General features: G+C 39.0%; 1 protein-coding gene across 1 annotated transcript in view; it reads left to right on the forward strand.

The window, feature by feature from the left end:
* grid2 (glutamate receptor, ionotropic, delta 2) overlaps positions 1-24,730 on the forward strand; it is a 522,151-nt gene that overhangs the window by 453,188 nt on the left and 44,233 nt on the right. Inside the window, exons 12-13 of the mRNA XM_017468976.3 lie at positions 7,560-7,698; positions 12,426-12,621. Coding sequence (XP_017324465.1) covers positions 7,560-7,698; positions 12,426-12,621 — 335 coding nt within the window. The remainder of the gene's footprint in view (positions 1-7,559; positions 7,699-12,425; positions 12,622-24,730) is intronic.

Here is a 24,730-nt window from a genome sequence, read left to right on the forward strand (position 1 = left end):
CTTCCGTTGATAGTTCAGTTCAGCCTCTCAAGAAGAGAGAGCAGTGGAGTGCCCCACCTACTCACACTCAACAGGCGCCTCATAGAGTTTCAACCTGAATTTCAGCATAACCCCACACTAAGTTACAACAGTCCAGCTCTGTATAAAATTCCAGTGGTATTTCATTCTCTTCAGTAAGTTGGCTCATTATGTAAACCCATTAAAGCTGGAGTAATCTGTTGAGACCATAAGAGTTTTCTGTAGCAGTTTGTTTAACAGTTGTCCCTGAAGTTCAAGCATCTTTATCTGCAGATTTAGGTTTTGTAGTCTGTGTACATAGAGCCTTATTCCTATTACTGATCTTGGAAACAATTCTATTTAATTCTGTAACTAACCCTCAAATATGAGCAAACACAATGGGGTTCTTTTGGCTACAGATCTCTTTGTCTGAGGCCCCTCTCAGAGTGAATGCTTGCATACTGTGAGGGGCTGAGTGGAGTGTATCACGTCTGGTCTCCTACTGAATAAAAGAACTGGGAGTGAGGAACCTGCTGGAAATAGTGCCTGCTGATTTTGATGTGCATAGCAGGGTGGCTTTGAATCTCAGTCATAAGTCTCCCAGATAAAAGATACATTACTGGCTGGGTCATTTTTTCTGCAGTCAAAAAAAAAAAAACATCCTGCAGTCAGAAAAAAGGGATGCAATCAACTTTCTTTCTGGACCAGTTGTATTAATATTCACCACTGAGAAAGTCGCAATTTCACATTGTACACGTCCTTTTTGCAAATCCTCCTCCTTGATAATTCACTGCAGTTTATTGGTAATGCCCAAAATTTTCTTTGTTAAGGTGATGCAAGCAAACTGTGATCTCTGATCTTGTGGGCTATAATAACTTGTTAGTTTTTTTTTCCTCTTTGTTCTTATATAGCTCTGACACTTTTACCTATGCAGTAACCCCAGCCTGACTGATGAGACCAAGGTTTTTAATATCATTCCCAAAAAGAATGTCAGTAAGCTTATGAAAAATTGCTGCCGCTGTTATACGTGTGGGGGAAAACTCTGCTAGACCTTCAGAGGGACTTCCTGACAGTTCTTCAAATTAAAAGTCCACAAACTTTAATTTAGTACTAAAGCATGAGATAATTTTTTTTAATGCCCTTTAAAGTAGACACTCCCAAGCCTTAAACCTCCTCAATCTGTGGACAGGTCATAAATATGAGAATTCACAAAGGGATTCTCCAGAGTAAATTGTAGCTAATGACCACAGAAATGTGTGTCTTGATTACATTCTCACCAGCATTATGATGTGGGAAGGAGACTCTATGAGTGCTTGTCAGCAGGAGATTTTCTTGTAGTAGACAGCTAATCTGTGATGACCTCAGTAGACAGATATGGTATAACATATCTTTTTGAGCCTTGGCTAAGTGAAGTGAATGGTACACAGAAAGCTGCGATTATTTCCATGAGTCACAAGGATAAATGGCACAAATTTCTAACCTTAGCCATCGACATAACAGAAAATTAAAAATGGAGCAACTCCATCACTGGAATATGTCCAGTCCTGTGCCGCTTCTGTCCTCTCCAGTGCTAGAGGAGCCTTTCGGTTCCAGATGCTTCCCTGCATTGACCTTTCTGGTTGGGGACATATAAATTTCATGTTATTGTTACATGTGATGGACTGATATTACAGGGCCATGCAGTAACTGATACTCTATTTATGTACGCAGTCATAAAATGAATCAGATACAGTGGTGCTTGAAAGTTTGTGAACGCTTTTAAAATGTTCTCTATATCTGCATAAATATGACCTAAAACATCAACACATTTTCACACAACTCCTAAAAGTAAACAAAGAGAACCCAATTAAACAAATGAGACAAAGGTATTATACTTGGTTATTTATTTATTAAGGAAATGTATCCAATATTACATTTATGTGAGTGGCAAAAGTATGCAGAAACCGCTAGGATTAGCAGTTAATTTGAATGTGAAATTAAAGTCTAGTGTTTTCAATCAATGGGATGACAATCAGGGGTGAGTGAGCACTCTGCTTTATCTAAGGATGTATCAAAGTCTGATCTTCACAACACATGTTTGTGGAAGTTTACCATGGCATGGACAAAGGAGATTTCTGAGCGCCTCAGAAAAACAGTTGCTGATGCTCATCGGGCTGGAAAAGGTTACAAAAGCATCTCTAGATTGTGTACAAATAGAGGAAATTTAAGACCATTGTTCCCCTTCCCTGGAGCGGTCGACCAACAAAGATTACTCCAAGAGCAAGACATGTAATAGTCCATGGGGTCACAGAGGAACCCTGGGTAACTTCTAAGCAACTAATGGCCTCTCTCACATTGGCTAATGTCCATAAGTCCACCATCAGGAGAGCAATGAGCAACAATGGTGTACATGGCAGGTTTTCTAAGAGGAAGCTAGGGGAAATTAAAAAGAACATTGCTGCCTGTCTACATTTGCTAAAGATCACGTGGACAAGCCAGAATGCTATTGGAAAATGTTTTGTGGACAAATGAGACCAAAATATAATTTCTTGTTTAAATGAGAAGGATTATATTTGGAGAAAGAACAACACTGTATTCCAGCATAAGAACCTTAGCCCATCTGTGAAACATGGTGGAGGTGGTAATATCATGGTTTGGGCCTGTTTTGCTGCATCTGGGTCTGGATGACTTGCCATCATTGATTGAACAATGAATTCTGAATTATACCAGCGAATTCTAAAGAAAAATGTCAGGACATCTGTTCATGAACTGAATCTTAAGAGAAAGTGGGTCATGCAGCAAGTCAACGACCCTAAGCACAGAAGTTGTTCTACCAAAGAATGGTTAAAGAAGTATAAAGTTAATGTTTTGGAATGGAAAAGTCAAAGTCCTGACCTTAATCCAAAAGAAATGTTGTGTAAGGACCTGAACCACACAGTTGATGTGAGGAAAACCACAAACATCACAGAGTTTAAGTTGTTCTGTACTGAGGAATGGGCTCAAATTCCTCCAAAACAATGTTACAGTTATCAGAAATGTTTAATTGCAGTTACTGCTGCACAAGGGGGTCACACCAGATACTGAAAGTAAAGGTTCACATACTTTTACCACCCATAAGATATAACTAAATAAAAAAAATTTAAAAAATTATAATTGCTTCATTGAAAATTATAAATATTGATCCCAAAGTCATTCGTGGTGGATTTTTGTTTTAAATTTAAATGAGCATTGTGAAATATACATACTAAAGATGCAAATGTTACATGTTTATCATTTAGACAAATGTTTACATATTGTCACGAATCGTGACGGAGCAGAGATAAGGCGGATGCAAGCGCAGTATAACAGTTGTTTATTTGTAGAGACAGGCAGGCAGACAAATCCAAAACGTGATTCAAAACGTAATCCGTAAACATGCAAGAGGTCAGGCGATTGGCAAACAGGCATACACGGGGCTAGGCAGGAATCTAGGTCGATAACCAAAACAAGACACAAACTAGAACGAGGGACTGGAAGCGGAGAATCCAGCGCGAACTGACTATGATGCGAACTAAACTAACGCTAAACATTTACTTACGACTTATTAATCTTCCGCGTTGTTTGCTGGGAAGCACACGGTATATATGCGGACATGATTAGCGTGTAAACTGCTATCAGCTGGGAGCAATACAGACCCACGTCAATTCCCAGCCAATGACGGAACAGGGAGGAGACATGACAAACAAACAAGACACACGTGTCCCAATGTCACTACGGTCGACAGCGGAAAAGCAGGTGCTCGCGCATTTGCGCTTAGAGCACACTGCTTCAAGGGGGAATCGTGACAGAACCCCCCCCCAAGGGCACTCCTCCCGGAGTGCCATGAATCATCCCATTTCATTGGCGGCCCCGGCCCCCTGGGCTGAATGTCCCGAGCAGAGCCAGGAAACTGCACGGTGTTCTTGGCGGCGTAGGGAAGCAGAGCAACGACCTCAGCTGAACAGGGAGGCTGAGCGACGACCTCAGCTGGACAGGGGGGCTGAGCGACGACCTCAGCTGGACAGGGGGGCTGAGCGACGACCTCGGCGGAGCAGGGAAACAGAGCACTGTACTCGGCGGAGCAGGGAAGCAGGGCGACGCCCTCATCGGAGCAGGAAGGCAGGGCGACGTCCTCGGCGGAGCAGGAAGGCAGATCGACGTCCTCGGCGGCGCAGGGAAACAGAGCGCTGTACTCGGCAGAGCAGGGAAGCAGGGCGACATCCTTGTCGGCGCCTGAAAGCGGAGCGACGTCCCCAGCTGAACTGGAAGGCAGAGCGAAGTCCCCTGTAAGGCCAGGGAGAGGAGCGTGGGTCTCCGTGCGGCCAGGGAGAGGAGCGTGGGTCTCCGTGCGGCCAGGGAGAGGAGCGTGGGTCTCCTCGAAGCAGAAGAGGGGAACGCTATCTGCCATGGAGCAGGGAGGCTGAGCGACGTCCACAGCTGAACAGGGAGGCTGAGCGACGTCCACAGCTGAACAGGGAGGCTGAGGCTCTGAGGTCACTAGGTGAACCTTGGGCATGGGCGGAGCTTGGCTGGCCGTGTCGGCGGACTGGGGCGTGAGCGGAGCTTTGCGGTGCGTGTCAGCGGACTGGGGCGTGAACGGAGCTTGGCTGGGCGTGTCAGCGGACTGGGGCGTGAACGGAGCTTGGCTGGGCGTGTAAGCGGACTGGGGCGTGAACGGAGCTTGGCTGTGCGTGTCAGTGGGTTGAACTGGGGCAACCGGGTCGGTAGACTTGGGCGTGAGCAGCATTTGGTCCTTAGGCTGAGATATTAGCTGAGCTTGGGCGTCAGAGCCTGGAGGCTTGGCTTGGGCGTCAGAGCCTGGAGGCTTGACTTGGACCTCAGGGACGTGAGACTTGACCTGGACCTTCCTGACTGCAGGCTGGACCTGGACCTTCCTGACTGGAGGCTGGACCTGGACCTTCCTGACTGGAGGCTGGACCTGGAGCTCAGGGACTGGAGGCTGGACCTGGAGCTCAGGGACTGGAGGCTGGACCTGGAGCTCAGGGACTGGAGGCTGGACCTGGATTTCAGAGTTGCGCTCTGCATGAAGTTGCCTGTAGTAGTGGGTAAACGGCAGGGCAGGTTCGCCTTCCAGACTTACCCGTCTGAGAAGTTGTTCTAGCTCCTCCTTTGCCTCCGGACTCCCGAATCGCATCATGAATTCCCCCACAAACTGTTCTACACTGTCCAGGTTCCTACAGTGCTTATCCAGTTTGAGCTGCACCCATTGACGGGCCGGTCCAAAGAACCGGGACCACATGAATCGGAGCCAGTGCTTCTCCTCTGGCTTAGGGTCTGACAGGCTGGAGAAATAGAATTGACAATCTACCAGGTAATACTCTGGGGCACCGAAAAATCCGTCAAATGGATCAGGAAGCTCCATAATTGTCCATTGTGGGAAGTGGACTGAGTCCATAGCAGGGACGGTGGGCGTCGACTTCCGGGTTCTGCGTCTCCTCCGTTCTCCTGCTGCATCCATGTTTCGGCGGAAGATTCTGTCACGAATCGTGACGGAGCAGAGATAAGGCGGATGCAAGTGCAGTATAACAGTTGTTTATTTGTAGAGACAGGCAGGCAGACAAATCCAAAACGTGATCCAAAACGTAATCCGTAAACATGCAAGAGGTCAGGCGATTGGCAAACAGGCATACACGGGGCTAGGCAGGAATCTAGGTCGATAACCAAAACAAGACACGAACTAGAACGAGGGACTGGAAGCGGAGAATCCAACGCGAACTGACTCTGACTATGACTCTGACTATGACTCTGACTATGACTCTGACTATGACTCTGACTCTGACTATGACTCTGACTATGACTCTGACTATGACTCTGACTCTGACTCTGACGCGACCTAAACTACCGCTAAACATTTACTTACGACTTATTACTCTTCCGCGTTGTGTGCTGGGAAGCGCACGGTATATATGCGGACATGATTAGCGTGTAAACTGCTATCAGCTGGGAGCAATACAGACCCACGTGAATTCCCAGCCAATGACGGAACAGGGAGGAGACATGACAAACATAAACAAAACACACGTGTCCCAATGTCACTACAGTCGACAGCAGAAAAGCAGGTGCTCGCGCATTTGTGCTTAGAGCCCACTGCTTCAAGGGGGAATCGTGACACATATGTATTTTGTGTCAAACCAAAACTCAGGTGATTTCACTAAAATGTGGTTAACAATTAATGTTTGGTTTTTGTTGTTGTTTTTGTTTTTTTAATCCATAAATGCGTAAATGTTTTTCCAATCATTATTAAATATTAGGGTCTTCAGCGACCCAGAATCTAACACAGATGGACCTCTAAACTGCACCGATAGTATAAAACTGTCCTAATATTTTATTAACAATGACAAAATAATAAAATAAAGCATATTTTGTTATATTTTGATATTTTATTTGTCATCAAACAGATGCAAAAAAATATATATACAATGTTAAAATTACGCACTAATAATTCAGGCACTAAAATAGTCAAAGAACTGTAACATGTACTTTGAACATAGTCAAAGCACTGTAACATGATTTGATGGATCAAATCATTTTAGTCACCATAACAAAATAAAAATCATTACAATATTTATGGATTTTTTTTTTTTTTTTTACAATATTCAATACATTACTCTCAAAACCATCATTGTCAAAATCAATATTTTGTTTGCTGACACCTTCGTCATCCAGACGTAGATCCAACATCAAGAGACGCTAATATTTGATTACATACTTGTTGTGCAGTAAATCGCTGATTTATTTTATGTCAGAGGTAATTATGATTGTGGCATCACATCATTGTTTATCAAAAAATTCCACCTTGAGGAATAGAGATGGTTTGCACTTATTGAGACATGAGAGATTCAATTTTTTTTGTGGAGAAAAATATGCTTACACTACTACATCCCTTGGGTCACTAGCGACCATATACATTTTTACAATAAATTAATTAGAAAACAGATATTATTTTACGATTATGTTTTGTTTTTTTTCTTGTTGTATTGTTGATGACAAATAGATTGAGAAATATTAAGAAGGTGGAGGTCTAGTTTAAAAAACATAAATGAGGTAGAGGGTAGTGGATGATATCCCAGGTCACCAACAACCCAAGGTATGTGTTTAAGGGTTAATTTAGGTTGCTCCTATGTTCTGTAATAATAAATCAGTAATACTGTCATGTTTTTTGTCGCAATTTTGTCAAGAGCAACTATTGAAGATAATCAAAAGTGTTTTCAAAATATTCATGATATTCATAATTAAACTAAAGCCTACCTAAAGCCTGGAGCATCATTAAAAGTATTTGGCATTTTTCTAACACCCTAAATAGACGACTTGTACTCTCTTCTGACTTACTGAACTGCTTTTTTTCAGGAGGTTTAATAATTCTTGACCCTTTGTACACCTTGCCCTCAGGTCAATATGAAATCGAGAAATTACCTCTCTCTCTCTCTCTCTCACACACACACACACACACACACACACACACACACACACACACACACACACACACACACACACACACACACACACACACACACTCACCCTCTCTCTCTGTTACCTTTCTCTAGGTGGAGAAGTCCCATACACCACTCTGGCCACAAGGTTGATGATGGGTGTTTGGTGGCTCTTTGCTTTGATCGTCATTTCTTCCTACACGGCTAATCTGGCAGCCTTCCTCACCATCTCCCGCATTGAAAACTCCATCCAGTAAGTGTCTGCAATAATGTTTCTACTAACTCAGCCCTGCACTTACCTTTGAGACCTTCATTGCATTTTTGTATTAGGGGAAAATTATATCAGAATTGTTTTCTCTCTCACTTCAATTTCTAGGCAATATGATCATCTGGGCTCGAGCAAACTTGTATCAATTCACCTTTTGTCTCCTAAAAGAAGGGAAAGAAATCATTCTGTATACCACATACAATTGCACTGAATCTAGATGGAAGACTCTACTGCCACATGATGTATTACATTTGAGCTGAATAAGACAAGCAGGATCAAGAAAATTCTTCCTAGTGTAGAACTCATAAAAAGCATTCTTAAAAAAGTGAGGAGAAGCCAAAATAAGCTGATTGTTTCCATCACTCCCAAGACACATATGCAAACACAGGCATAAATAAAGCAGGCAAGAAAGGCTTTACAGGTAGGCTGTATGTAAACAAATGAGACCCAAACACCAGTTTGGTCATTCTTACACTGTTCCATGGAAAATGAATTGAAGTTTTGTATTTCAAAGTGAGTATAAGTATAGCTGTATGTGTGTTATGTTCTCCCAAGGCATGTGTGGTTTTAATTTTTTGACCACTATAAATTAGCTCTATGCTTTACGGTTGATTAACTACATCCATGCACAGGTAACTCATAGAGAGGCAGCAAAAGAGCTTGAGGGCACACATATAAGCATATATATTGGAAATCACATATGTATTGTATATATAAAAAACTGTGCATAGCTCTGGGGTTTCACTTGTTCTTTCTTCTCTCATTGTGGTCCCTAATCAAGCTCAGTTATTAGACTAATCATATTCAACAACGCCTAGCAGTGATAGAGTTAAATGTGCTTGTACAATATTTCATATTATTAAACGGGCGAGTAGGGAAATGAATGCAGCTTATTTTCCCTCACTTTGTTTATTTTTTTCCCCTTACATTAGATTTGTCATTAATGAGCCTGTGCTTAGATCACTTGGTTCTACTTCTATCCAGCTAATTAGGATTTCCATAAATTTAAATGCATTATCTGTTAATGTGTAGACAGTGATGGGGTCATTACAGTCTTAATTACAGCCTAAACTCCACACCCATGGGTCTGTTGTGTTTAAAAGCAAAAGACAAGCCATGCCTGTCATATTTATGAAAACAAAAAAGGTCAATCAGATTTAATGATTAGATCATTAGTTTTACATTATTATTAGTTTTACATTATATATCATTAGTGTGACTGGAGATTAACAGCTAGATAGGCTCTAAGGGCTGTATTCAGATTTTGCCATATAAGTTGGAAACTTAAATAAGTATATCAGTATTTATGCGGGAGCATTTCTCTGATTCAGTCTGCTTTTGCAACTGATTAAGTCGATTTCCTGGGCAGCCCATTCAGATGATTAATTTTACCTGCATATACAGTAGTATACTTATACACACTGCAGAGGTTGTCAGATTTTAATTCAGGTGTATAAAATGGGATTTTTAATACAGTCTAAATTGTTTGGAACACAAGCACTTGCCTTTTAATCCCCAAAAAACAGTTGGATAGGAAATGTAGACTGAAGAAGCAGATCACAATTTAAAAATAAACAAAGACTAATATAATGATTCATAAATGTGAAGGTGGTAAGCAAAGTGGTAAATTAACATCAGAGTCTAGTATATTGCCAATTTACATTGGTGTATATGTGTGTGTGTGTGTGTGTGTGTGTGTGTGTGTGTGTGTGTGAGAGAGAGAGAGAGAGAGAGAGAGAGAGAGAGAGAGAGAGAGAGAGAGAGAGCATTTTTATGGATGTAATACTGGCCTCAAATGCCTTTTCATGGTTTTTAGTTTACACATTTACAGTTTTCAGTGTCTTTATAGCCCAAAACATAAATTTCAGTTTTTACATATTATGGTTACATCAAATTGTCAGTCAATGGTGCTGGACTTAATACTGCTTCTCACTCAAGATGATACAACATTTTAGATACACCTAGGCTAAAGATATTCAAACTCAATTTTTCATAACTACATACATTTCCTGTGTTAGGAAGTTAGTTAGGGTATCTAAGTTATTTCCATAAGAGGAAATTTCTTAATAATAGCCAAGAGACAGATTTATTTTAGCTTTTATTTACTATATCAGATTTTCAGTGTGTCAAAAGTTTCAGGTGTTACACATTGTTAGTATTTGCTGCCATTGCCTTTTAATTGCTGGACTTGAATCAAAAGCTTCAGGCACCTTTCCACAAGCTTTTCACAAAAGCCTGACATAATTTTTGCCCATTCCTCCTGGTGCAATTCAGTCAGGTTTGAGGGCATTCTTCATGAAGCCATTTATTTTCTGAAGTGCACCAGTCCCTTTTCCAATAAAACACCTGTACAACATGATACAGCCACCCCTTCACAGTTTGGGCTGGTGTTCTTTGGATTACAATCCTCCATCCTATTCCGCAATACAAGTCGTGCTTAAATCCATAGTTATTTTTGAAGTCTAAATTAGAATGTGCACAGTTTTAATACTATCTTCTCATAACACGACTTTACAGAGTTCTAATATTTGTCCTTAAAAGCATATTTGAGATTGTGTGCTAACAGTCTATTTAAAGAGATTCTGGTTAGTATCTCAAAGGCAACGCTCTGATTGGAGCAGTGATGCAAAATAAGATCTTAACCTAGCATTGTCTATAGTATACCAACAGAAACCTATTAGATGGCAGTCAGATGGCATTTCTGTTTCATTTGAATTTGAGGTCTGGCTTGAAAAAGTTTTTTTTTCAGGAGTTTCATTTTCACTTTTAATGAGAGTCTTTTTTTTTTTTTTAGAAGTGTGAGGGAGTTTAATGTGCCTCTGTTGTGCTGATTGCGCTGTGCTGAATGACGTGCAGCATAATGCTACAGATTTGCCTGCTGGGTAACAAAAGCAAGAAGCCTTCTCAAAATCTAAGAAAGAGAAGCTCATTTACATTGTTCAGCCAAATAGATTCTACAACAAAGTGCCTCCATTTGGTGATTTAGCTCATTCTACTTTTGACAGAGAAAAGAACAGCAAGTAGTGAATATCTCTTAGTAGCGCTTTAAACCACAGAGTAATGTTCATTCTAAGGGAACATGTCCCAATGAAAATGGATTTTCATGTGGGTTACTTCTAATGTTTCTTCAGTGAGTGGTTTGGATAAGGATGGTTTAGTTTTGAATGAGTTAGACGTATATCTGTTCAATATAGTATGATTAAGAGTGTCATGCAAGCATTGTTATTTAAGTTATTAAAGCTAAATATGAAGAATGAATGCATAAAATAAGCACTAAACACATAAGAATTGAGAGGTGCGGTCAGTCTATACATACCATCTACATGTTTGCAGACAAAAGGAAACTACATACAAATCCGCACTACTCTCTGTGAAATAGTTGCTGATGGTGGATCATTGATTATTTCGGCTGATTTGCAGCTAGTGACCTGAGGGGCTCTTATGGAATCCTGAACTCTGCTAAATATCACTAAATAACACATTTTACAGAAGTTAAAAAATTGATCTTTCAACAAGATAAAATTAATACTGTAATGACTACAGAAAATCATTGCGCAAAGACCATCTCATTCTCTGGATTTGAACCCTACTGAAAATCTCTGCTCTTAATTGAAGTAGGACATCCACATGCATAAACCAAGAACATGAAGAAGCTTGAAATGTTCTGCCTGAACGATTAGCCCAAGATCTTCTACAAGTGAGATTACAAGGGGAGGCTTAGTGCTGTTAAAGGGAACATTTCAGCAATTTAGCAGTTCATTTTGAAACCAGTATTTTGCAGAAGATATTGCACTAATTAAGAAAATATTACCAATCACCCTAATTGCATCATTTAATTTCTATAATAATTTTTGCTCATCTTCTTAAAGGGTGACAATAATTCTGGAGTTGACTGTACTTGTCTACTCTCAAGTCTGAAGTACTCTATACTCTAGATTAAACTTACAGGTATGACTAGCCTCACCATTTCCATCAAGTGGAGAATAATTGTATAGTAGTCTGTGATAGTGTTTAATGAACAGTCTCTATTAGAGTTAAATGAAATTACACGCCCACTATTATCGAGGTTTATAAAATTTCATAAAATCTTAAAAAGCCACTGGAGTTCATAACTAAAAGATGATTTTTGAAAGATGACAGTTGTCAAATGTAATAATTTTCAATAAATCAAAAGCTAGCTAAGCTAAGTGCAGTAATCTACCCTTCTGGCTGACCTCCTCTCAAAGGTCTAATGAAAGCAAACACTTGCTCACACATGTTGCCCTTGAAAGGATTGTATTAATTTATGTTTGTAAAATTTTGAACAAATAACAATGATACAATTAATTGCTAAGTATTATCATAAAAAAAGAATCATTATTTGGTATCTGTGAAGTTTTACTACTTCAATTAGCAAAGCTTTTTAACCCCAAAAGGTACAGATGGTGCTATTAAGTTAAGTAAACTGCAATATAATAAACATAATGTGTGAAATAATGTGATATAATAATATGTGTATCTTTTGTGTGGTGTTAGTGAATGTGGGTGGTGTGAGATAAGAATGCAGGTATTTATACAAAATTGTGCCTGTGCAATGTATGTTTTAGGTATACAAGAATAGTTACAGACTTTATATAAATCTGCCAATCTTAATCATATTTCGAGTTGGCTCATGATACAGCTGAGCACTAAGGATGATCATTTGTTCTCAGTGATGTATGTTCTTTTTACAGATCACTACAGGACCTGTCCAAGCAGACGGAGCTGCCGTACGGCACTGTGCTGGACTCTGCCGTGTATGACCAGCTGCGCAGTAAAGGCATGAACCCTTTTGAGCGAGATCCCATGTACTCACAGATGTGGAGGATGATCAATCAGTCAGGAGGAGCCGATAATAACGTAGAGGACTCAAAGGAGGGTATTCGCAAGGTGCGGTAGGCCACCAGAACGATTGTTATTTACAGTTATTTACAGTAACAGGTACATGAGTCACAATAGCCAATAATCAGTCTGATTTGTCCCATTTGACAATGGCAATAGGTGTCCATTTAACTCAGATTATCAACTCAGATTTCCTGTGATATGATGTGTATAAAATTCGTGCTAAATATCTCCAATCTACTTTCTCTCCAGCTGTGCCTTCCCTGATTTAAAATCATAATAATTAAACACATTAAATAAACATACATAATCATAATAAGAATTAAACTATTAAAGAATTAAAGTATTTACAGTGCAACGTTCATAGTGTGTGTGAAAATCACCATTATTTATGGAAAAATTAAAAGGCTAAATGGAAAGGTAGTTTGTGTCAGTAGAAAAAAATAAGCAATAATTAAATGTTCAAACATTCAGTTTCCTAAAAAAATTGAAGCTTACAAAGACATTTGTGTCACTTAAAGCACTTTTAGATAGATTAAAAACATTATCAAGCAAAAGAGAAAGCCAAAGAATAGTGGAAAGTTGTTCAAGATGTTTAGAACAACCGTCCAGCCGATTATTTTTATTTTATTATTATTTTATTTTATTTATTTATTTATTTTTTTTTTTTACAAAACTTCAAGTGAGAATTTATGCGGTTTTAAAGAGTGGCAACACCAGATAATCATTTGATTTATTTATTTTACTGAATATTGCTTGTTCATTATTATTTTTTTAAAAGCATAATCATTTACAGATGTGCTTATGTAACCTGCATGTAGTGGATGAGGTAGGATGCAAGTACATAAAATCAGCGTGTCTTTCAAAGAAACACTGGTAATCATGGACGTACTTCCTGGAAGTGGTCACATCACAGGCAACAGACAAGATCATCCATATTCAGAATTGAGAAAACAAACATGTATCAAAACCAGGAAGAATAACTAGAAATACAAAACCAAACAAGAAAAAACAGCTCAGACACATACAATAACATCGATGAGACATAGGAAAGAAACTAGAACACAATTGGGCATAAAAAGACAAACATAATCGAGAAACACACTGAAGACTGGTTGGGAGGAGAAAGGACCAAAACAAATGCCTATGTCAATGTAAACACAAAGCACCCAGAGGGAAATCAAAATAAAACATGAGAACCATGCTTGGGAAATGTGCCATGTGCCAAGTGGAGGAATTTGTGACCGCCTACAAATTTATACAGCTCTGTTGAAATTTTGAATTAAATTTTACCAAAATTGCCATACTCATTTATAGTGTGATGTGGTATAGTATATTTACTTATGTACTATTAAATTGGTATTTGCATTTCCAGTACCTGCCTTGATTTTATTTTATATTTTATCAATAGCAAAATTAGCTAATTGGGCTTAATGTTCCCCTGTTAATTACATGTTTTGTTGCAGCCTAATGCTTTTTTGTTTTGTTTTTTTTCCTTCCAATTTTGTTTTTATTTCAGAAACTGAGCATGCAGCAATTAAATAGGAACTAGGGCATGAAAGCACATGTTTTACACCTTTATTTGATCACATGAAGGTTGGATGGAATGAATTGCTCATTAAGGCTCACTGTCATTAATCTCGACTATTGAGGCAATCTCTATAAATATTGTATGCCAGGACAGTGTCTTCTTAGTGCCATGAATGTACATGTCTTTGTTTTCAGTGTTGATCATCCCTCACTATACATGTAAGCTTTTGAGCTCCCTTTATTGACCTTGAAAATGGCAGGCATAAGTACCCTTTTATCCTTCGTGAAAGTATCCCTTTTGTCTTTGATGTACAGTATAATATTGCTGATTATGCAGTCGCAGAATATCCTACATTGTTTTTAGTGCTGGAATATGCATATGTGTAGCTCACTCACCACGGTCATGAAAGAAAGCACAAAGCCTTTCTTTCTCACTCACCTTGCCTTTGCCTCACTCCTCGCTTTGTTGATAGCTGTGTCAGAACTCTGAATTATCTGCAAAGGTGTGAAAACAGCCACCAACATTGAAATGGAAATCGAGGCATGATGATGTAGTACAGAGTTAGGCCTTGCTTCTTTATCAGAGATAAGATGACAGAGATAAAACTGATAGTTTAACACCATGAGATAATGGTGGCTCATATTCCCTATGACATTTGCAGCTTCATATTCCCTGTTGTAGCGTCTCATTGGTTGGTGTCCTTTGCACATTTGTGGGCTTGAATAGTTATTATGGTTAATGGCTTTCCCTATAGGGCCTTGTTGTCTGATGAGCCTACGCATGCTGACATAGTGTATTTGATTGACTTGGCATGTGGGCATGTGAGATCTCTACATTGTTCATGCAAAAGATTTCAAAAAAGAAAAAAATAGAGAGATGATCATTTGTACCTTTGAGGATTTAAAAAATATATATTTAATGTCAGAAGTGTAAACAAATCAGTCTAAAATAGAGTAAAGTATTACCTTCATGAGACAACAAAAAAGTAAAATTGAAATGTTATCATATAACATATATTTGTTCATTCATTGATCTTCAGTAACCACTTTTGGTCAGGGTTGGGGGTTGGAGCCTATCCTGCTAACTAGAGTTGGGGTACTCAATCCCAGACTCAGACTCAAGTCCAATTATGAACAAACTCTGATTTGTCACGCACGCGGGTAAATTTGTACTCAAACTTGATACGGACTATGACATTTTGGGCTCTGTAATTTTTCCTTAGTACAGTCGAGTCCACGTCATGTCTAACATGAAAAAAAGATAAAAAAAAAATAAAAATAACAAAATAAATAGACATCCCACCTCTCCCGGAAGTTCTGGGAGTCACCCATATACCGATAGCGGCTTCCTGATGGCGGCAAATTATCTACATTATCCCGGAAATTGATTTTTTTGAGAGTGAGCAAGAAACCAGTAGGAGCAGAGAGCGAGTGACAAGAGGGAGAGAGTGACAGAGACCGTATCCTGATTGGTCTCTCTTTCTGCTAGGTAGACCTATCAGTTTTCTCTGTAGGCGGGCTTTAAAATCGACCTCTCTATCTCTTCAGTTGATACATCAGTTCAATGTACCACTGTAGTTCAATATCACTGTAGTGTTATGCAGCATCATGGCAGAGTATCCAAAAAAATAAATAATGTAAAATGCACTTCACCCCAGACTAAACTAAATTGTACCCCTGCTTGGTAGGGGTAAAAAATAACAACAGTTTTGCAAGTTTTCAACAGCGAATTTTCGGTTGCCCATGGTGGGTTAAATGATTGTAAAAGACATGTTGAGGTGAGTTAAAAAGGTATCATTTGTTCATTAGGATAGCTAACATTATTTCAAGTAGCTGGCTAGCTGCTAAGGAGCTACTCTATTGATGTCCTACGTGATGAGGCCAAACTCCCTGTAGACTTGCTTAAAGTTGTAATAGAATAAAAACATGACAAAATGAGTTGAAAATAATATAATATATACATATATACATATATACAGTGGGGGAAATAGGTATTGAACGTGTTAACATTTTTTTCAGTAAATATATTTCCAACGAGGCGATTCACATGAAATTTTCACCAGACATTGGTATTAACTCAAGAAATCCACACATATAAAGAAATCCAAACATTAAAGTCCATAAATAAAGTTATGTGTAATAAAGTGGAATGACACAGGAAAAAAGTATTGAACATGCTAACTGAAATTTATTTAATACTTTGTGGAGAAGAATTTGTTTATAATGACAGCTTCAAGATGCTTCCTGTATGAAGAAATTAATTGGCCATTGTATTCAGGTGTGATTTTGGCCCATTCTTCTAAACATATTGTCTTTAAATCTTGTTCAATTGGATTCAATTCTAAACACCTTGATTTATTTTCCTCTGAAAGCAATTGAGAGTTTCCTTTGCTGTATGCTTTGGATCATTGTCCTGCTGGAAGGTCCACCCACGTTTCGTCTTCATCATCCTGGTGGATGGCAACAGATTCTTCTCAAGAATCTCCCGGTAAAGGGCTCCATTCATCGTTTCTTCAATTATATGAAGTCTGCCAGTACCATGCGATGAAAAACAGCCCCACACCATGATACTTCCACCTCCAAACCTCACTGTTGGTTTAGTGTTTTTAGGGTGATGTGCAGTGCCATTTCTTGTCCAAACATGGTGTGTAGTATGACAGTCAAAAAGTTCAATTTTTCTCTCGTCTGACCAGACTACACTCTCCCAGTATTTCATAGGCTTGTCCAAATGAGTTGTAGCAAACTTTAAACGAGCTTTGACATGTCTTTTCTTTAGTAATGGAGTCTTGCGGCGTGAGCAGTGGAGTGCACTGCCGATTGTTTTCTCTGTGACGATTGTTCCTGCTGACTCCAAGTGTTTCTGGAGCTCTTTCCGAGTGGTCCTTGGCTCTTGGGCTACTCTTCTGACTATTCTTCTGACTCCCTGGTCAGAAATCTTGCGAGGAGCTCCTGTGCATGGCCAGTTTATGACTAAGTTTTGAAATACGTCTTTATCCAATTCCATCAATATGTTTCGTAACAATAACATTGTGAAGGTCTTGTGAGAGCTCTTTGCTTTTACCCATCATGAGATGTTTCTTGTGTGACACCTTGGTAACAAAAAGCCTTTTTATAGACCATCAATTTACTAACCCAGCTGATATTAATTTGCACAGATAGGGGGTATAATTACTTATGGATGTCAGTGTGTTTTTCTTTTTAGTGCGTGTTCAATACTTTTTTCCTGTGTCATTCCACTTTATTACACATAACTTTATTTATGGACTTTAATGTTGTGAATTCTTTATATGTGTGGATTTCTTGAGTTAATACTGGTGTCTGGTGAAAATTTAATGTTAATAATCTCATTTGAAATATATTTACTGAAACAAATGTGGATGTGTTCAATACTTATTTCGCCCACTGTGTGTGTGTGTGTGTGTGTGTGTGTGTGTGTGTGTATTTGCAAACAGTCGATTATGTGAATGTAATCAGTTGGGGGGGAGGCATCGGAGGTGTGTCAATACAGTATATTGGATCTGTGCATTAGTGTGACGTAATTTACATAATGGAGCTTTGGATGGATGCAAGTGCACTAAAAAAAATTTTATTTACAAGCAACAGGCAGACAAATCCAAATCACAGGCAATAGGTCAGGTGATCTACAAACAGGCATAAACGGGTCTAGGCTAGAATCCGGAATGAGAAATGAGGAACATGTCAATGAACATGAATCAAACCGAAAACAAGGAGCAATCACTTGGTAAGGCGAATAACTCAATACTATGCAATGTGCTATGAGACACGAGGGGTTTAAATGACAAACATATTTATGGGTGAAACACAGGATAGCTGAAAACAATGATGTCACACATTCAGGAAACAACAAATGATAAAACGGGGTGGAGACAGAACATAACCATAACAAAAGCATGTGTCCAAAGTAAAAAAGTAATGTCATTGAAGAACCAAAAGCATGCGTTTGCTAAGAGCTCGTGCAATGGGCTCGCACAACAAGCTTGCGCTTCGGTTTTCCGTGCACACTGCAATACTGCAGCGCTAGCTCAAGGGTAAATCGTAACAATTAGGTCTTAAAGTGACAGCAGTCTAATAAACCTGCTACTGTCTGTGTCATTAATGTTAATCAAACAACAAAAGACAAAGAAAAAATCACTCACCCACTCCTTTAACTGAATAACTTCACTAAATTTAATAAGAATCACTGTATATGTCACACAGTGAAGTCTATTTTATTTTACATTTAATTGCTTAATTCAATTTCCATATTATTTCTTCCTTGAATACTAGTGATAGATCTACCTGAGAAAGCGTATCGTTGTCGTGAAAAAAAGACTGTAATCATATCGCCCACCCTTAAACATTAGCATTTGTCTTGAATTTCACTTAAAATGTGAAATGTATTTCTTAATGTTGTAAATATCATAAACACTGCTGATAGGGATTTTTAATTTTTTTATTTTAGAAATTAAAATAAAAAAAAGTTACAAGAACAGAGCTGTGTTCAGAAATGAGTTTGTTGTTATTCACAGACAGATTAAAAGCAGTAATAAAGCATGAAGCTTGTTATTATGACATGCTGCTAAATGTGACTCTACTCTGTGCTCGCTCTCTCTCAGCCTATATAACTGTAGGGGGGAGGCATCAAATCATTGAAATGTCAACTCGAACTGGAGGACACAATATAGTGTGATACAATAACAAAACAGGTTCATTTGTATTTTCATACACTTGTAATATAATACAAATTCTACATATACCTCTATATCCCTTTTTTCTTTTAAACCATTTTATGATAGGAAACTAGTTGAGGTGCTGATAACATGAAATAAAAATATTAAATGGCAAAGGCAAGATGTAATAGTGGTATTTTTTGTTATATTTATGTTACCATTGGTTTATGAAGCTTAAAATATTAATTTAACAGCTCAGTGTTGAGTTTACAATTGCAATTTCAAATCTTTTTTCAATTTAGTTACTTTCTGAACTAGGCCAGACTCGACTCAGACTCGGCCATTAAGGACTCGGACTTAAGTCCAACTCAGCCCCTTTTGGACTCAGACTCGATTGGTTAAGGAGTTGGTCTCGACTTGAACTCGACAAAGGTGGACTCGGACCCAACACTACCGCTAACACTGGGCATGAGCTTGGAATACACCCTGGACAGGATGTCAGTCCATCACAGTGCACTATGCACACATCCATTCAGATCTACGGGTAATTTAGAGTAGCCTACCTACCTACTCACAGGAAACTCATAGTAATGCAGAGAACATTTGAAACATGGGGCTTGAAACTGTGCTCTGCTACACTCCCCAGTGTGCCACCATTCCACCCTGTAAAATATTTATGCATATTAGTAATTGTAATCCATTTATTTTCCTTATTCAAGATTTTGCATCCAGGCTCCTCCAAATGGGAACTAATGCACTCATTCTCTGTTTCAATTCCTTGTATTTGAACAAATACTGGTTACGAAATGAGCTTTACTTTTTCATTCATTACGCAAACACTTATTTATCTGCCTGTTCTCAGTTAGCTCATTAGCTTGTTGTCACACTGAGATATGAGATACTGATGTGTGACTGTGGGAGGTATTACAATAATGGTGTGACTACTCTCACTAGAGTTTGAGTTGCTTCCAGGAGAAGCTTTGCGCATCACATAGAGATGCCACCATTCAGTGTGGAATTCTGTGACACAGCCAGGAATATATTTCCAAGGAGGGGGAGGGTTATATATGAGGAAATATGGTAAATAAAATCACATGATCGGTACAAATAATGTGATATGTTTGACTCGCTCATGCAATCCTTGGTGAATGACAATAGTAGAAGCAATGGTGGTATACAGAATCATGAGGCATGATCTACTGTCAGCCATTATTGCCATATTGATAACATTAATACATATAGTAAATAAAATACAAATATTCCACTCAAAATTATTATAACACACTAGTAATAGGGGAATCTGTTATCGTAAACCAGGTCCTTCTTTTTCTCCTCTTACAGTAGATCAGTATTTTATCGGCTGTGACCTCAATATCCATATGCTCAGTGTGTAGGCCTAGCTAGCTGGCTAGTAGCAAACAGAAAACAATACTCCCCCCAGCTATGCCTCTGGTGGGTTTAACAAATCAGATGTGGATGCAAACGTAGGCTTTTGTTTGTTATAATAAAATACCAAGCGAACAAACAAAGTCACAGCAAGATACATAAGCTGAGCAAATAAAAAACTATGCACCAAAACAAGTACATGATGTGAAGCATAAGCAGTACCATTGACACAGTCTACCAAAACAACAGATGCTAAGCATCATATAAGGAGACTAATCAATGGGAAGACAGAACAGGTGTGCACCAACACAGGAAATAAGTGGAACAACAGAAGAAGTTGTTCAAAAAGTACCTGGGAGGGTACCCTCCGGACACTTTGTGGTGACCTGTCTATGGTAGACATGACAAAACCACCCCCATCAAGCACCTAACACCCCCCATCCTCCCCTACCCAAAAAACAAAAACAAACAAAAACACAGCTCTCAGTGCACATAAAGTCATAAGGGTGTCCTGGACCCACGGTACAGCTAATATTTCTCTGGCCAAGTGGAGAAGGGAATGCGGGGGTCTACATAAATGTGAGTGGACATCAACAGGAAGGGGCAAATAGCGGATGAGAAGAGGAAAAATAGGCTAGCAGCTTTGAAGGGAATCAGCTAGGGCTTATCTCCTCTCTTCTGATTGATTTAGCTGTGAATTGTTGCTAGGCATCTAAAGGAGCCCCCAGCGGTTATAGCTTTAAGTTGAAGGTTTAGAGAGATACAAAGCATGAGACAGAGGAAGAGAGAGTATTGTATGGTTCAAGTGAGATAAGAGAATTATTTTTTTTTTTTTTAAATCTGAATTACTGGGTGTTAGTGGTTCATTGGGAGCTAATCAGCTTCATAGTGAAATTGTTTTTATTATGTCCAGTCATCTGCAGCCTCTTTTATTCAAGGTTAGACCTAAAATGGCATTCATTCGTTAGCTACCTTTTCCAATGCATTTATGCAAACTATCATTCATTAGCACAGTGAAACAGATCTACTTCTGAAGAATAAGTCAAATCAGCACCTCTGTGTGAATTCAAGCATGATACATGATGAAAAACCAGGCCACAGGAGTACAAGCCAGGATTGATTTTTTTGTTGTTGTTGTTGTTGTTGTTGTTGTTGTTGTTTTTGTTTTATCCTTTCATGCTCTCAGCCCCACATTTTCCAGGAAATAAAGAAATGAAAGTTGAGGCATGAACTCATCACACAAACTGTTTTGTTTTGCTTTGTTCCATTTTGCTGAATATGAACAAGGGTGCCATATCAGATAAGACAAATACACCCTGCACCCTGCTTTTCCGTGTCTCACCTAGTTATTTTTCTTTGTCGCCGACACCCTGCTCTTACTCACACTTTTAATGAGCCACTGCAGATAAATGGTGCTGGTGAAAATTACAAATGGAGAAGCATTACTGATGAGAGGGAGAGGCGGCAAAGGAGCATGATCTCATCACATAAAACGAAAAGTTGCGTGTGGTGACAATTCAAAGGGAGAAACATCGATGTGTGAGAAAACTGAAGACAAACAGTGTCTAAAAGATGAGTTTAGTCTTGTATTCAACAAGGTCCGCCAGCAAAAGGACCAAAATTGGATCATTAAATTCCACATCTGTACTCTTGTGGAGGGAAGGGAATGAATCTCTCCTGCTTTTTTTTTCTCCAACACTGAAGTTCAATTATGGAATTGTAAATGAATTAAAGAAACACAAAGCTATAGGAGAATGTGTCGAGGAGAGGGGTACGCTGTGAGAGTGTGTGCATTTTGTGTGCGTGAGTGTGTGTGTGCTGTAAATCTGTGTGTTTTTCACAGTAAGCTCCAGCAATAGTCTGCTCATTCGTATTCTGTTTGCCCTCGCACTGCTCCACTGCGTCTTTATCTCTGTCTGCGGGAGACACGATGGTCTACCGCCAAGACCTAATGGACTTTTGGAAAACAGAGAAAATAATATATCACTGGGGCAGCGGGAAGGAGAGAGACACAGGGACAGACAGCAAAGCCTTTAAAATGTGTCCTCTAGGCTTGCACTTATCCAAGAGAATGGCCAGATTTGATCTGAAAGAAAGTGAATCCACCTGGCCTCGCCCACACTGACTCAGCCTTTCTTTTCTATTCTTTCTAGCTTTCCTTCTTACTTTCTCTTGCTGTCCCACACACACACACACGCACACACACACACACACACACACACACACACACACACACACACACACACACACACACACATACGGAACACACACCCACACCTGTGTGCTTGGGTTATTGGAGGTAAAGCAATTTCTGAGACTCATTTAAAATAATTTGGCACACAATATTTGAAGCATGTAATGTGATTATGAGAAAGTGCCTTTTTCTTCGCTGTTGCGTCTTCTCTGTTAAATGCACAGGTGTCAACATGCATTTATTCAGTGGAAGTGATATAATTCAATTCAACTCACTTGGAGTTAGTTTATCTGTTGTGTAGTGTAAATGACTGTAGCTGCACTGTATCATTCATGCACAAAATGTCTTCTTGTTTTAAATTTTATTTAAACTCTGCCTGAAAGACCTTTGTCATAAATGTGCATTTTATCACAACATGCACAAAGTCTATGTGTCCTATGGTTTATTTTAACTATGCATCATAACACTAACATAAGCATGTCATAAATGTGTCATGGTAGATATTATACGCTGTCATTACAGTTTATGTCCACTGAAATAACAGTGTCATATTACTATGACTGGTAATTGTCATGTTTGATGTCAAGGCAGCTTGTGTCACATGCTGTAGTAAATGTCCTGTAGTAAGTATCTGCTTTGTTTTATGGTACGTTATGACTCATACTTCATGACAACTGTCATAAAACTTCACAAAACTACATCTGCCCGGATCTCATGAGAAATATTTCATAATGTGCATAATTTCTCAACAAACATTTACTTTGTCACATGTTAGTCATGAGAAAAGCATCATAAAGGGGTTGTCATATTTTGACATACTGTAAATGCTGATAAGTGACTCTTATTTTCTAATTTAGAGGCCGTTTGGCTGGTTTTATTTTGCTTATACCATGGCATTACCAGCATTTTTAAAAAGGGGTGTATGTATATTTTTACCTCTACATAACTAAAAAAAAATCTTTTAAAGCAATTCATTGTCATTTTATTCAGCTAAATGCAACACCTCCACACTCCAACATACATATCAATAGGTACTATTGCATAAATGCTGTTATAGTTGTGTCTCAGAAGTCATTATCTTATGCCTATTTGAATAAGAATTCCATGTGTTGTAGATTTAATACAAACCTATTGCCTAGCAGTGCGATAGTGAAGAGTAAATATAAAGTTAAATTGCTATTCATGCTGTATAGCCCATACTGAGAGTTGAGTTAAATTTGTATACTGAGTTAATAATGAAATTGCACACATCAGTATTCAGACCTCAGATGTAACTAGGGACATAAGAATTACTCAGACAGTTGTGGGGGATTTGCACTCAGTCACTGGAGTTTGCTGAAAATAGGCATGCTGTTTTCTCCTGTTTTTATGTATCTCATACTACATAGTTCATCAACCCAAATACAACATAAAACAAAGGCAACCTGAGTAAACACACAATAGTTTTTATTTTTTTATTGAAACAAAAAAAAAGTAATCCAGTCACCAATGTAAAAAAACTAATTGCCCCCTTAAAATTAAAATCTGTTTGTGCCAACTTTAGCAGCAATAACTGCAACCGAATGTTCCGATAATTAGAGATCAGAGATTCACTTACTTCTAGGACTAGGACTTACTCCTATGCTCTGGATCATTGTCTTGCTGCATAATCCATTTGTGTTGAGTTTCAACTTACGGACTGAAGACCGGACATTCTCCTTTACGATTTACTGTTAGAGAGCAGAATTCATGTTTCCCTCAATTACTGCAAGTTGCCAGGCCCTGAAGCTGCAAAGCATCCCCACACCATCACACCTCCACCTCCATGCTTGACCATAGGTATGATATACTTTTTGTGGAATACTGTGTTTGGTTAACACCAGATGTAATAGGACCCCTGTCTTCCAAACAGTTCCACTCTCGACTCATCAGTCACCAGAACATTCTCCCAAAAGGTTTGAGGATCATCAAGGTGTGTTTTGGCAAAATTCAGACGAGTCTTAATGATCTTCTGGGTTAACAGTGGTTTTCACCTCACCACTCTTCCATGGATGCCATTTTTGCCCAGTGTCTTTCTGATAGTGGAGTCATGAACAGTAACCTTTAATGATGCAAGAGAGGCCTGTATGTCCTTTGATGTTGTCCTTGGGTCTTTGTTACTTGCTGGATGAGTAGTTGCTGTGCTCTTGGAGGAATTTTGGAAGGTCGGCCACTTCTGGGAAGGTTCACTACTGTGCCGTTTTTCCATTTGGAGATAATGGCTCTCACTGTGGTTCTTTGGAGTCCAAGAGCCTTTGAAATAGCTTTGTAACCCTTCCCATACTGATGTATTTCAGTCACCTTCTTCCTCATCATTTCTGGAATTTCTTTCAGTTTTGGCATAATATCTTACTGGGAG

The sequence above is a fragment of the Ictalurus punctatus genome, chromosome 5 (genome assembly GCF_001660625.3).
Source record: "Ictalurus punctatus breed USDA103 chromosome 5, Coco_2.0, whole genome shotgun sequence".
Classification (NCBI taxonomy): domain Eukaryota; kingdom Metazoa; phylum Chordata; class Actinopteri; order Siluriformes; family Ictaluridae; genus Ictalurus; species Ictalurus punctatus.